At 36.4% G+C, this 13,301-nt stretch overlaps 1 protein-coding gene across 9 annotated transcripts; it reads left to right on the top strand.

Moving 5' to 3' along the window:
- Nucleotides 1–4,336: 4,336 nt before the first annotated feature.
- LOC110804575 (mannosyl-oligosaccharide glucosidase GCS1) lies at nt 4,337–9,348 on the top strand. 9 transcript variants are annotated; one of them, XR_008921030.1, is made up of 5 exons: nt 4,338–4,633; nt 4,749–5,486; nt 5,774–5,855; nt 7,712–7,798; nt 9,025–9,348. XR_008921030.1 is itself a non-coding variant. In XM_056828519.1 (5 exons), coding segments are annotated over exons 2-5 (255 nt in total). In that variant the 5' UTR covers nt 4,343–4,633; nt 4,752–4,794; the 3' UTR covers nt 9,109–9,348. The 9 variants fall into 9 exon arrangements, 4 of the variants coding, with proteins under 4 accessions (XP_056684497.1, XP_021865874.1, XP_056684499.1 ...); XM_056828519.1 differs by having other exon boundaries at nt 4,343–4,633; nt 4,752–4,796; XM_022010182.2 differs by having other exon boundaries at nt 4,343–4,633; nt 4,749–4,796.
- Nucleotides 9,349–13,301: the final 3,953 nt, after the last annotated feature.

Genomic DNA, 13,301 nt, shown 5'->3' with positions numbered 1-13,301 from the left:
CAAGCGCGAGGCCGCTGAGACAAGTGAAACTCCGGTCAAAACACCAGATCGGAAGGACTCCAGCCGGTGCCGACAAAAGTGGGTGCTCTCCGGGGAAATCATACCCCCAACCGGCGCGTTTATCGCAGTTGCTTCATCGTCCGAAGCATCCTCTTCAGTAGCTCGAACCACCGAAGATTCGGCGAGCTTCCTCCGAGTGTGACGAGGCATACTAAATCAAGCAGAGTACAAAAAGTCAAAATTCTAAACTCGGGGCTATCCTATACTAGCCCGTACAAAAAACAAGGTTCAGAGGTTATCCTGTACTACCCTGTACAAATTCCAAAATTCAAGAATCCCCAGTGGCAGTACAAATTCAGCTAGGGACCACTAGTTCAAAATACAAGTTCTACACCAACGCCTAGGGTATCCATGCCGAAGCAGGTATATAAGTCCTACACCAACGCCTAGGCTATCCATGCCGAAGCTGGTATACAAGTCCTACACCAACGCCTAGGCTATCCATGCCGAAGCAGGTATACAAGTCCTACACCAATGCCTAGGCTATCCATGCCGAAGCAGGTATACAAGTTCTACACCAACGCGTAGGCTACCCATGCCGAAGCAGGTATACAAATTCAACACCAACGCCTAGGCTACCCATGCCGAAGCCAGCATTTCAAAACTCTACAAACAACATCTAGGCATCCTAGCCTATTCTCTCCAAAGACCCCGCAAGGTCACCAGTGAAACCACTATCTACAAATACAAGGTACAAGGTTCAAAGAAAATAGGATTTTTTGGTATTTACTACCTTAAAAATACACCACTTTTGTATTTACTACCTTATGAAAATTTTATTTTAAATTACTACCTTAAAGTTTCATTTTTTTTGTATTCACTACCATTTTACAGTTTTCTCATTTTAAAATTGAGATATCTCTTTCGTTTCTTAATCATATTAAGTGATTCAAAACTCATTCTTCTCATTTATATGTAAGGATTCCATATGGATCTTACTTTTTAACATTTCGTAAAAGTTTAAACAAATTAAATATTGTTTTTAAAAGTTTAAAATATTTATGAATTATCAAACGATTTTTTTTGAAATGACGTTCTCAATGAAATCCCTATAGAAAAAGGAAAATAATGAACTTCGAATCACTTTAAACGATTAAGAAACGAAAGAGATATCTTAATTTTAAAATGAGAAAACTGTAAAGTGGTAGTGAATAAAAAAAATCTGGAAGTTTAAGGTAGTAATTTAAAATAAAAATTTCATAAGGTAGTAAATGCAAAAGTGGTGTATTTTAAAGGTAGTAAATACCAAAATTTCCAAGAAAATATTCAAAAGTTCAAATTTACAAGTTCCAACAGTTCTAGTTCAAGTGGCTATCAAACAATTCTCAACAAAAATCAAGAAGCTTAAGCATACAAGCATCATTCCAAAGTACAAGAAAATTCAAAACTACATGCAATCCTAGAGTTATTTCATAAGAAAAACATGAAATACTTACATGGACAAGTAAAGAACAAGATCAAGGGAAGACAATTCGACCTTTGAAAGAGAAAGAGAGCAAGAAGGAAAGAGAGTGCTCCTCAAATGGCACGGCAAGGGGCGCTTATATAGCGTAGCCCCGCGTCGAACGCCAGCCCAACACCCTGCGCTGCTTGCTGCATGCGCGAATCTTCAGCGCGCGCGGTCTCCCTTGCTGATTGCACGTCCTTGCTGCTACGGTTTTCTGCACCAAGCATCAAACGTCGAATCAGAACATCTCTCGAAAATGCGGGTATACACCCGTATCTCCAAGTACAAACAGATGAATATTTCAAGGATTCAAGGTCCAAAAAATGTAACTAATCAGGAGTTCGACTCCCAACGAACCCAAGCTCCAGGAAAGTCAGCTGAAATTTCAAAATCTCAAGGGCCAATAAAAATCTCTAATCCCAAGTCAAGCACATCCTCAACGGATCAACTCTGGGTGTTCAAAATTCAAAAATTCAAGATTCAAAATTCAAGATTCAAAAATTCAAGGTTCAAAAATTCAAGATTCAAAATTTCAATGCCAAGCTCCGTCCTAAACCGAAGGCGGAAGAGCAGTACAAGTACAAATCGGAGTCATCACAACCGTACGGAGGTAGACTCTATCCTTTTTCTAACGCCTGTTTTTTGCCGGTACCGGCGTACAAAGAGTGGTCTTGATCGCAGAACGTCTTGACCATTCTCCGTCCCAAGTCGAGTACTTTGACTAGCGATTTCCTAACCGAATGCTCAGTCAAATTGGGGGCTTCTGTAGACACCTAAATCGTGTCTCCCCTCTGGGATGATGACGATACCATTATCCTTATTAGGCAGTTTGAGCAACTCCGTGCGTAAGTCCTAATTGCTAAGAACATCTCCAAAATACAAGAGCCAAAATCCAATCCCCGAGGCCGTTCCCCTCCCGCAACTCGGTACAAAATACAATCTTCAAAAAATCAATTTCAAAATCCAAGTACAATCGCATCTAGCAGACCATTCCATTGGTTTTACTAAGCCTTTTCCACTCAAATCATATAAGGCTAGTAAAATTCGGGCGCCAACCCACAAAACTGAGCAAGCCGGGCCTCATCCCGTAAAACCGAAATTCAAAACCCGAGAACAGCTTGTTTTTAGACGCAAAATCAAGTCTTAACCTCCAAGCAAACACTAAACGCCAAACATCGTACTATTCGTACGAAGGTACGCCACTACAAGACGAATCAAGGACGGAGCCCGCGTCCTTGCTTTCGCGGCATTCACGCCACGTCACCAGCGCTGGGCGCTGCTTCGACGTGCTGCGCTGGCAAGGACTGGCACTTAGCAGCCATTCCCCCTATAAATACCCCCTAATCCAAAGCATTAGAGGAGGCAGATCCAATATACAACATCGTAATACCAAAATTACGCCTCAAATCCAAATCCAAAAATCCCTCAAAAACACATTCAATTTTCAAGTTCTAAGCAATTGGGAGCTCTAAAAGGAATTCTTGCCTAAACCTAAATAGGTAATTCTGAATCCCACCATATTCAATCATGTAACTTTGATTTTCCTACTTCAAAAATGATTAGCAAGTTGGCATTTTTATTACTAAGAATATCACTTGTAACATTCATACATCTTTTCAAAATCCAAACTTTTCAAAATACAAAAATGCAAACTTTCAAGATTCGAAGATGTTCAAAGTTGCTTGTAACCATCTCTTTGAACTAGAATCATTTTCAAGTATGGAGTAATCAAAGATGATACCTTTTTAACTTTTAAAGGTTTAGTCTTTTGAGATTCAAGACTCCATTTTTCAATATACAAGTTCAACTTTTCAAATTTCAAGATCCAATAATGTTTAGGGTTGTTCATAAACACTTCCTTAAACTAGGATCCCTTCAAAATGAGAGCATATCAAATATCTAATCTTTTCAACATTAAAAGGCCCAATCTTTGAGATTCAAGTCTCTTAATTCAATATTTCAAGTTCAAGTATTTCAAGTTCAATATTTCAATAACCAAACTTTCAAGTTCAAGTTCTATATGCAAAATCTTGGACACTTTGGGATGAGCAACTTCTCCCAAGTTGAGATTTTTGGCTTTGAATTCGTGTCGAGTGCACTTATTTTTAAGTAGCCGTTTGGCGTTCGAATCTCGTGTGCCCAAGTACAAATTTCAATATTACCATTTCAATTATGCACCTTCAATTCCGCAATTTCAATTGCGCACCTTTCAATTATGCATTTTCAATTCCGCACTTTCAATTATGCAATTTCGATTCCGCATTTCAATTCCGCACTTTAAATTCCGCAACTTTACTTGCCTAGTCCTTCTAGGCAATGTGGACCTACTCCCAAGTCCATTTCTAGGGGGTCTTGTATTTACTAATTCCGCACTTATTTACTTTTGTGATGTTGCTTTATTTGCTTTATTGCTTTCATCACCGCACATGCTAAATACAACAAAATGCAAGGTTACATCACGCTTAACAAAGATAATTTCTTGGACAAACCGATCTTAGGTTCCCTTAAATTAACTTTAAAGCAAAGTGACCACCATACAAAGTAGAAATTCATTTTGTCCTAAATTCAAACCCACATAGTCTAAACTAGGGTATTTTCGAAAATGCTATGTCACGTACTTGAATAATTTCTAAAGCTCGCGGAATAAGAATCTCGTTCCCTTGCCCGGATCTCACCCATCTGTTTCCAAGATTCAAGTCTTATCCTAATAGAGTCACTTACGGTCTTTCCAGACAAGACCCTAAATAATGTTTGGTGGCGATTCCTACAAAGTACAAAATACGAAGGTTTCTGAAAAACCGCCCCCCGTAGGAAATGATTCAAAGAACCGTCCTACACTTAGTAAAAATAAAACAGAACCAAATTTCTTCATCGTAACTAAACAGACCCTTGACATTCTCTCTCCTCTCTCACAAATTCTTTGTCCTCTTCTTCATCTCTTTGGCATCCATGGCTATGGATACTTGATCCCACTAAGTCAGGATTCACAGAATTACAAGTAATAACGGTTCATCTCCCCAAAATGCTATACACTCAAGTTCTCAACTCACATTCTCTCTATCTTTCGGCGAATCGATGTCAATGCGGACGAGATCTACGGCGTTTCTTAGGTTAGAGTGAGTATAGGTAATTAAAGATTCAGTTTTTTATGTTGATTCTTTGACCAATTCAGTCATTTAATAATAGCTTTCAATCCCTAACTTGTTTTATTTTGTTTACTTACCTTCGCCGTTGGTCGAAGGAGGTGACATAGGTCAACGGCGAGGTTAGGAGCGCGGTCGAAATTAATGTCTGTACTAATCTTATTCATCATACTCTCTTTTTTCTCCAAGACTTTGAGAAAGATGTTCCAAATTTTGATTAATTACATTTGAATTATTAGTTTAAAGTTTCAATTTTTATTGAATTGCATTTAATTTCTTGTTTTACGGGTGAATTTGAAGGTTTCTATTTGTAATTTTATGTTCCAATGCGTTTCTTTCTCTTTCACTCCTACCCAATAGACCTTTTTGATACTATTTTCCTTATTTTCATTGGTTTTTTGGGTTGTATTAATCTACTCACAGCTGTGTGTATGGAGGCTGATTTTCTAATCCCACCATTCGGTCTAGAAAAAACTTCAGCATAAGATGTATGAAGTAGATTTTAAGTTGTCTTTACCAAATTATATAAAGGTCCAACATTCTTTCTCATTTAACATATATTGTTGTGGGGCCTGATGTGTCCTTTGATTTTTATGCTGCAGTCTAGCAAATGTTAATCCAGTTGAAATTGCAAAAAATATCTCTGGATTGAACCCTGAGATTACGCTAGGCAAGTGTTGTTTTATGCTTCTCTAGTCTTGCTACTGGAAATTTATCTGTTCATATACTGATATTTCATTTGATAATATAACTGTTGTCGAATCAAAGACTTTCACTACTGCTGAAACCACGTTGAATGCTCGGACACTGAGAGAATGGATTTCCTGTGCAATTGGGTTAGTGAATGCTCAAATCATATTGCACTTAGGTTTATAAACTAGATTCTGAAAATCAACGGTGGATTAATATGCAAATATAATAGATATATATTCTCATTTCTTTGTGGTTCCCTGGAAAAGGCATCCAACACTTGCGAATGTCGTTATCCGAGTTTTTCAGATATTTTAGTGGTATATATACTGAAAAATGAATTCAATTAGTGGACTGTTATTTATGCTGAATTCGCACGCCTAAAATTTGTTTCCTCTAGTTTGATACTTGCATGGTTATGCCCTTATTGCAGGCCTGCTGCTGTTGCAAAACATATGGTAGTAGGTAGCACTAATCTCACGGTGATATCATCTCTTGCAAAACATATGGTGGCAGTTAAGCTATACAATACTCCGTCTATTTCTTGTTTTATTCATTGCCTTGCCTTAATTCACGGATAATAATCATTATTTTGATTATGTTGCTGTTTTGTGACTAGGATTGGATGTAACTTGGTTATTGCACTCCTGAATCTCGAATCTCTTAAACTGAGTCTATGCTTGTTAATTCAAAACTTTTTCTAAATGAAGAAAGTATTTAGTCAGAAGGAGATATTTAGATTTTTGAGGTTTAAGTTAGTCTTGTGTTTGAGAGGAATACCTGAAAAGTAACTATGAAAAGTGTGTGCAACAAGAAGAATTACAGTCTCTTCCACGCATATTGAATCTCAAGACTTAATTTATCACTTCATCCCTCTGCAAGCTCATGACTTGACTTTGTCTCGGAATGCGAATTACTTGATTGTTAGCTTGTGTTTCTAGGAGGGATCCTCTGGTTGTTTGGGTTATACCAGGTTTAGAGGAATTCCAATTGATTTCACTAAGTAAATACATAGAAAGTGACTAGATCATGCATGATTATCCCAAGGAGAATTTGATATAGGGTTCTGGGTGTGAGTGTAGGCGTGGGTGTGTCATTATGGAGAGGCCCCAAAGTTATGGATCCCTGCAGATTTCAGAAAACTTACTTAAGGCTATTACAGAAAGATCATAAGCTTGTTGCATGCATCTATTATTTACTTTTTCATTGAACTCTGTTAGATGGTTGATTCCCTTAACTTGAATATCTGGATAGTCCTTTTCGAAAAAGCCATTCTGTACACAGTCACAAAAACAACCATTTTGTAATGTGGAACATAATTTTTGTTTAATTGGTTCTCTATTAGATTTAAAAACATTATATTTGATGCAAGAATTGGCGGAATTTTGTTAGGGTTTATGCCGCTCGATTGAAATTTGTGATGCTGAGATTGTGCATGAATTCAAATTTGTTTTCGCGATCTACTATGTTTGAAAGTCGTGTTTTTTTCGTATATATAAGTTGTTAAATTGTTGTTTAGCAATTAATTTCACGCCAAAGGTTGTTGGAAGTGAATAGTGAGATATGCAAATTTTAGGTTAGTGCTAGTATTGAAGAATAGCGCTTGATTCTGAAACTTTTAGGAACTAAATCTTAAGCCTTTTGTTAAAGTAGGGTTAGAGTAGTGTGTGTATCGAACCTCGTTTTCCAATTTATCTAACAAACTAACATGAAGACGTTGGAGGCTGATAGTTGCATTTGGAATCAGCTGTATGTTATTAATGGGAAAGACTAGCTTTTGAAGTTCTTTTATTTCACTTTTTTTGTTCCCCAACTTTTTTGATATGGCTGATTTACTACAGAGTAATGTTTAATTTTCTGTTTGGTTTAGCCTGGTGTGATTTTATTTCACCCAGGTGATAGTTCCCATGATGTATTAGTTTACTTGTTCCTTGCTTCACATGTCCAATCTTCTGGTACTAAATGGAGCTTGAATTTTAATCTGTATCTAATAGCAGGACCAAGATCTTTTTCGGCCCTGAAATACTTCATCAAGGATTGCAAATGGTTTTTTGAAAGGATTTCCTAGCCCTGTCCTAGATATGGCAGTTGTTAGGATATCTCCAAGCTTGAGCCTGTCAGCTGTTAATTACGAGGAGCAACATTCTTGTGTTGTTTCATTACCCTTACATCCTGCTTTTTTGCAATAGCTTTGAATATGGAAGTTAATGGTCTTTTCTGCTTGAAAATGTTGATCTATGCTTATGAAAACTATCTGGTTATTTAGACATTTACTGATATTTTTCTTAATCTGATGCTTTATGAATGATGTTTTATGCTCTACTGAAATAGTTGTTTCTGTATAGTGCTCATATTTTTTTCTTTATGTCAGGACAATTCGGAAAGTCATTATGCCGGTTTTAAGACACCTCACATCCACAACTTGTTTGATCTCGTCCAAGTTACTCTTGCACGTCAGGTATGTATTAGGCTTCTTCTTTTCTAAATTGTCAATGTGATGAGATTTACTTATTTGTAGTGTTGTAGTGAATTTCATGTTTATCTATAATATGAATATTGTATGTGATCTTAATTTAGTGAGATGCTGCCTTAAGCCATGACATAATTTGTTTGGAAATTAGTTTTCTGCTTCTGTTGCCAACGGATAGTATCTAGCACATAGATCTTTGAACCCTATTTTAGCAGTTTCCCTAATATCATACATATCCAGAGTTCAGGAATCAAGTATGAATCATCTTCTAGGAAATACTATGCTGCAGACACATGTGTTACAATCTTCACCAGCTGTTTCATCATCAGTTGCTGATTTTGTTTACATTTAGAGGATTAAATAACGAGCTAAGACCTGAAAAAAGGTTGCAAAGACTCAAAAGGACTTAATGAAGGTTTGAATAAATTCTGCTTTATAAGGGAAGTTATTACCGTTTCTTCTAAGCTAAAATTGGAACGTTTGTAATCTGTATTATGCAGATACAATGGTCAAACCTATATGAAAAGTTATTATGGTGAACATGGATCCAGACCTTGTCTTGATTTGTATGCTTGCAGTGAGTGTCAAATGAAACTTGTCCTTGCGGTTATATATTCTGATGTTCTTAGATCTTTGTATCCACTAGTAATTTTCTATATGTATTTTTCCCAATGTTAATTAGATGGAACTAGTACCATTCCTGGAGAATTCAGCAACATCCTTACAGGCTAGGAACTATACTCAACCCTGCATAATTTCTTAAATTCAGACCTTGTTACAGGCTAGGACTTCTGTTGTTGTCTCTCTGTTGTTCCGAACTTCTAGTTTGAAGTTTCTACTTTGTTTCAACCTCCCCAGTCATATGTGTAAGACTCTAGGATTCTAGGTATTCAACTTGAGAAAAGAGAAGTAAAAAAAAATCAGAATTATATGAGGGAAACAGATCAGGTGGAGCAGCAAAGGATGTAATCAGCAAACAGATCAGGTGGAGCAGCAAAGGATGTAATCAGGTGGAGCAAACTGATCAAATGGAGAAGCTGGGAGATGTAATCAGATCCCCATTAACGTTAATAGAAGTATTATTATCTTCTAATTTTGAATTATAAGCAGAAGATTATGGATGTTAATTAACTTCAGTTCTTGTAATGTAATGTCTTGGTTGTGCTTTACATGATTATGGATGTTAGATCTTACTAATTTTATTTTTCTTATAGGATCAACATGATGGATTGGATCAGATAGAAAATGATGATTTAGTTGACATTGAGAATCATGCAGACGTAAGGGAAACCAGTTGAAGATGAAAAGATAGAAGACATTTAGTTTTGGTTATACATTTTAGTTTTGGATATGATCATTTGATTTTATTTTAAACATAATAATGTAATTTTCATAAATCGTACATCAAATACTACTATTTTAATTTGTTAATTTCTTAGGGAGCGGGTGTGCTCCCTTCCTTTAGTTGTTTCCTTGTTTGGAACTTATTTTGTGTACGTACTATCTTTTGGTAATAAAATTGCTATTTTACCAAAAAACATTATAATTTTATTATTTATTATAAATATTATTATTATTTATGAACCAATTTTGTAATATTTGTTACATTATTATATATATTTAATAAAAAGCATTACTTTGTAAGTGTTATAATAGATATTAAAAAGTGTTAAATATGTAATGTTACCTAAGAATAGAAAAGTGTTCCTAAATATTGAACGAGGTGTTACGTTAATTATATGGTGAAAAGTGATACCTACGATTTAATAAAGTGTTACTGTAAATCAAAAGATGATATAAAAAAGTGATAGTAATGGTCAAAAAGTGTTACCTAAGATATTACGAGTAACACTTTTAAAGTGCTACAATAGGAATGGAAAAGTGTTACATAAAATTATTTTTGGTAACACTAGTAAAAGTGTTATCATATGTTATTAAAAGTGTTACAAAATAGAATAGGCAGCACGAGCAGATGTAATCACCCATAAAGTGTTACCTATTATCTATGGGAACACTTTACCCCCTTTATGTAACAGTTTTTCGGTGTTACCTAAAGTTAATTATGTACTAGTGTTATTCTTCACATTTTAGTTTTTTTACTAGACCGATTCTTTCACAAATGGTCCTTGATGTGTAGTCCTTTTACTTAATTAGTTCCTTTTTCTTTTCCATTTTATTGTTATGGTGCATTCCAATACCCAAGTTCGGATTAGTATGGGTTAAATAAAAAGGATCTTTCAGACGAGGTTCAACATGGCTAACAATAAAGTGGTTAATTGCTTCTTGGCTAAGGGAAAGGGAATTTTAAATGTTGCAAGTTGGCTCTTGTGTTGGTGAATTATATCTTTCAGAAATCGTTAAGGTGGACTGAGTGAGCCCCCAGTTGTTGGTCCTGAGATGGATCTTTTCTTGGTGAAGTTAATGGGCTATATTGGGCCCAAGTGAGTGACTATTTGCGAACTCTTTCATGTAAAGTGCATAATAAGTTTTTTCCATTTGTTTCGTGCATCGAATAGTTTGCCTTTTTGTTTGTTCATTTCTTTAAAAAAAATTATGGTAAGACAATCAAGAATGTACTTCAAAGAGAAATTTTATTGATCTTGGATAAAAATACATGATAAGAAGGATTGACAGCAATTTAGCCTCTTATTCTATTTTAGGAACGAAAATGGAAGGGAGAATAGCATAGAAATAGTTTGTAGTGCTATATTCTATGTGTGAGCTTCTTTGAACTTTGAGTCTGCATCTTCGAGCATTGGATAATCTTTAGTCTTCAGTGCAGCCAACAGTCTAGTTTGTAGCTTCGCATTTTCAGTCCGGAAGATATTTGTTTACGAGTCTGTTATTCGAAACATTCTGGTGGTGGAATATTTAGTTAAGAGTGAAGGTCGTGATTGTACGGATTTTCAACGTTCTGGTGTGGAACGTTCATTTCGACAGAGGGTAGGTGTTCCATAGTTGTCCCAAATGTTTGTTTGTACCAAAGGAATGTTTTGAGAATTCAGTTAAGTTTTAAACATTTAAATACATGTTTTAATCTTAATTGGAGTGCAGTGCTCATAACTTCATATCTTACACGGGGAGCGTCAAAACCCTGTCCTTAGGTTTCAACAATTTTTGGGTGGATCGGCCTTTTCCCTATTTGTACTAGAAGTTGAAGAGAGGAGACTCGATAAATACATTTGAACGGTTAGATTTTATGTTGCCGAGCGACCGTTCCTTGAATTATTATGGAATTAGTTAGGACCCTTAGAGAAGAACTAATGAATTTTTTTTAAACTACAAAGAAATTAGAACTGATTTTGAAAAGTTGGATATGATCACCTAGTTCTTGATTAAATATTAGACTCGAGAAATTGGTTGCTCTAAAATCTGGACGATTAGAAATTAGATTTTCATGACCGTCTTAAGATTCGATTAAAATGAAAAATTGAGTAAATGTCAAATTTGCATTTTGGGGAATAATTCTGTGTCTATTAGTCAAGTGAGAGTTATAGTTCACTCATGGTCTATATTTTTAAGATCTATGTGATTTGAACGGAATGTAATAATCGCTTATAAATTAAGAGCGTTAATTTATTAATTTCGAGGTATGGACTGGCTTAATAATCCTTTTAGATGGTGAATACGATTTATAACAAACGTAATAATTATTTGGAATATGTTAGCACGCTATTTCGGACGACCCATACTCAAAGGTTGGACATGGGTTTGACTCAAAACACAAAAAGGGATTTTGACAAAACTGCTTGGACTGTAGAAGCCATAACTTTCAATATGCTACTTGTTTTGGGTTAAAACTGATTCGGGATGATGGACTAAGGTTAGACCTACGGATTGAGAGGTTAGAGGCCTCACAGTTATTAGTAAAACTCCTTTTATGACCGTTTTAGTGATTTTACTTTTGGCTATACGGGTTGCGCTTTAAGTTACGGGATGAGGATTAAGGGAGCTATCCTAGGTTTAATTGGACATTTGGGGAAGGACTCTATATGTGTGAAAACTCTATAAAAGGATTCAAGGTGAATTATGACTCTAACGGTAGGCTTTAATTTGATTTAGACCCTTAGGAAACAATTTTGGTTAAGACTTTAGGTGGACATAAACTACGTGAACTTAGGCTTTAATGGACATGATGGACTTAAGGGAAGACTCACATAAATGGTGACAGAATCTGCTAGGTTTTTTTACTTGACTTGACTCGTCCTTTGCCTCGAATGTTATTAAGCACTTATAACAAGAAATTTGGTATAAATCCATTTGTGAACTAACTTTCGAAAATAAACTCCGTTCCTTTTTTAGAAATCTTTGCTTTTAGTAAACGTCAAATTAGCATGAACGGTATTATGCCGGACATTAGTGTTATTAGAGGAATAATAACTACTTTAAAAATCGTTTTTTTAGTCATGCATATGTAGAAGTTCTTGACAAGAACTGAACCAGTAAGCGCCATAATATTCTAGCGCTGAGATGTGCAACGCTGGAACTTTCTGGCGGGGGCTTGTTGTGCGTTGGTTATTTCCAGCGCTTGCAAGTCCTTTTGTGGTTTATTCGTGCATTTGGTTTTGTCATTGTTTTGGTCAGACTTTCCCGTAGCTTTATTTTACTAATCTAAGCCCTTTGTTTGAGCGTTTGTGCACTCACTTGCGTTCCGACACGAAAAGATGTAACTTGTGCGTACTGGCCTTTGTGGTTAATTTTTTAATGCTAGTTAGGGTTAGTTTTTCATGACTGTATGCGATTGTTCTTCGTTCCATGAAAATACCTTCGGTGCAATTTTGAATATGCGCGTTTTAAGATGGGTAATTTTCAGCCATACTCACATAATGCTCTAAGGCAGTGTGTATTTTAGTCTTTTGAGTTAGTCGCATGAATATCCAACTTTATTTTATAGGCTTCTAATTTACTGACTTGAATGCGAGGAATAAGCAGGGTGCGCTGTAATATAATATCGCACTGTAGTGAAGCGCTTGATTTTCTAGCGCTTGCTTGGTCAGCGTGTGTTAATTTCTGGCGTTGGCCATATTGCCTTATTTATTTTCTCATTGTAGGCGCTATAATTTTCTGGCGCTCATAAGGAGCGTGCTGGAAAATTCTAACGTTGCCTAGGTTAGTGTTGCATTTTTCTGGCGCTTTGACTCTGGCTGCGGAATTTGCAATTTCAAATTTTCGATTCGTAGCTTTATTTTTTTATTAACTCCGCCTGTGAGTGTCGCGTATGCGGTATTCACTTGTTAGTGTCGTGTATGCGGCATTCACTGCCGGTCCCAAGCCCGGATAAAGGAGGAGGGTGCGATAGGTCGGTGGCGGCCAGCATTGAAACTAAGCCACATATCATGACATGAATCGACAATGGAATATCGTGGGGGCGTCCCCTTCTCAGCGACGCGCTACACCTCTTAAGCCCGGGTGTAGTGAAAAATATGTGAGGGTTGCTAGGTCTTCGCCCAGAAGCGGCGCACCACCCCTACACCTGGGGGTGGTGTCAAAT

This window comes from Spinacia oleracea, chromosome 5 (assembly GCF_020520425.1).
Source record: "Spinacia oleracea cultivar Varoflay chromosome 5, BTI_SOV_V1, whole genome shotgun sequence".
Classification (NCBI taxonomy): Eukaryota; Viridiplantae; Streptophyta; class Magnoliopsida; order Caryophyllales; family Amaranthaceae; genus Spinacia; species Spinacia oleracea.
Note: the sequence above shows the minus strand (reverse complement) of the source record. Positions and strands in the feature narration are given on the sequence as shown.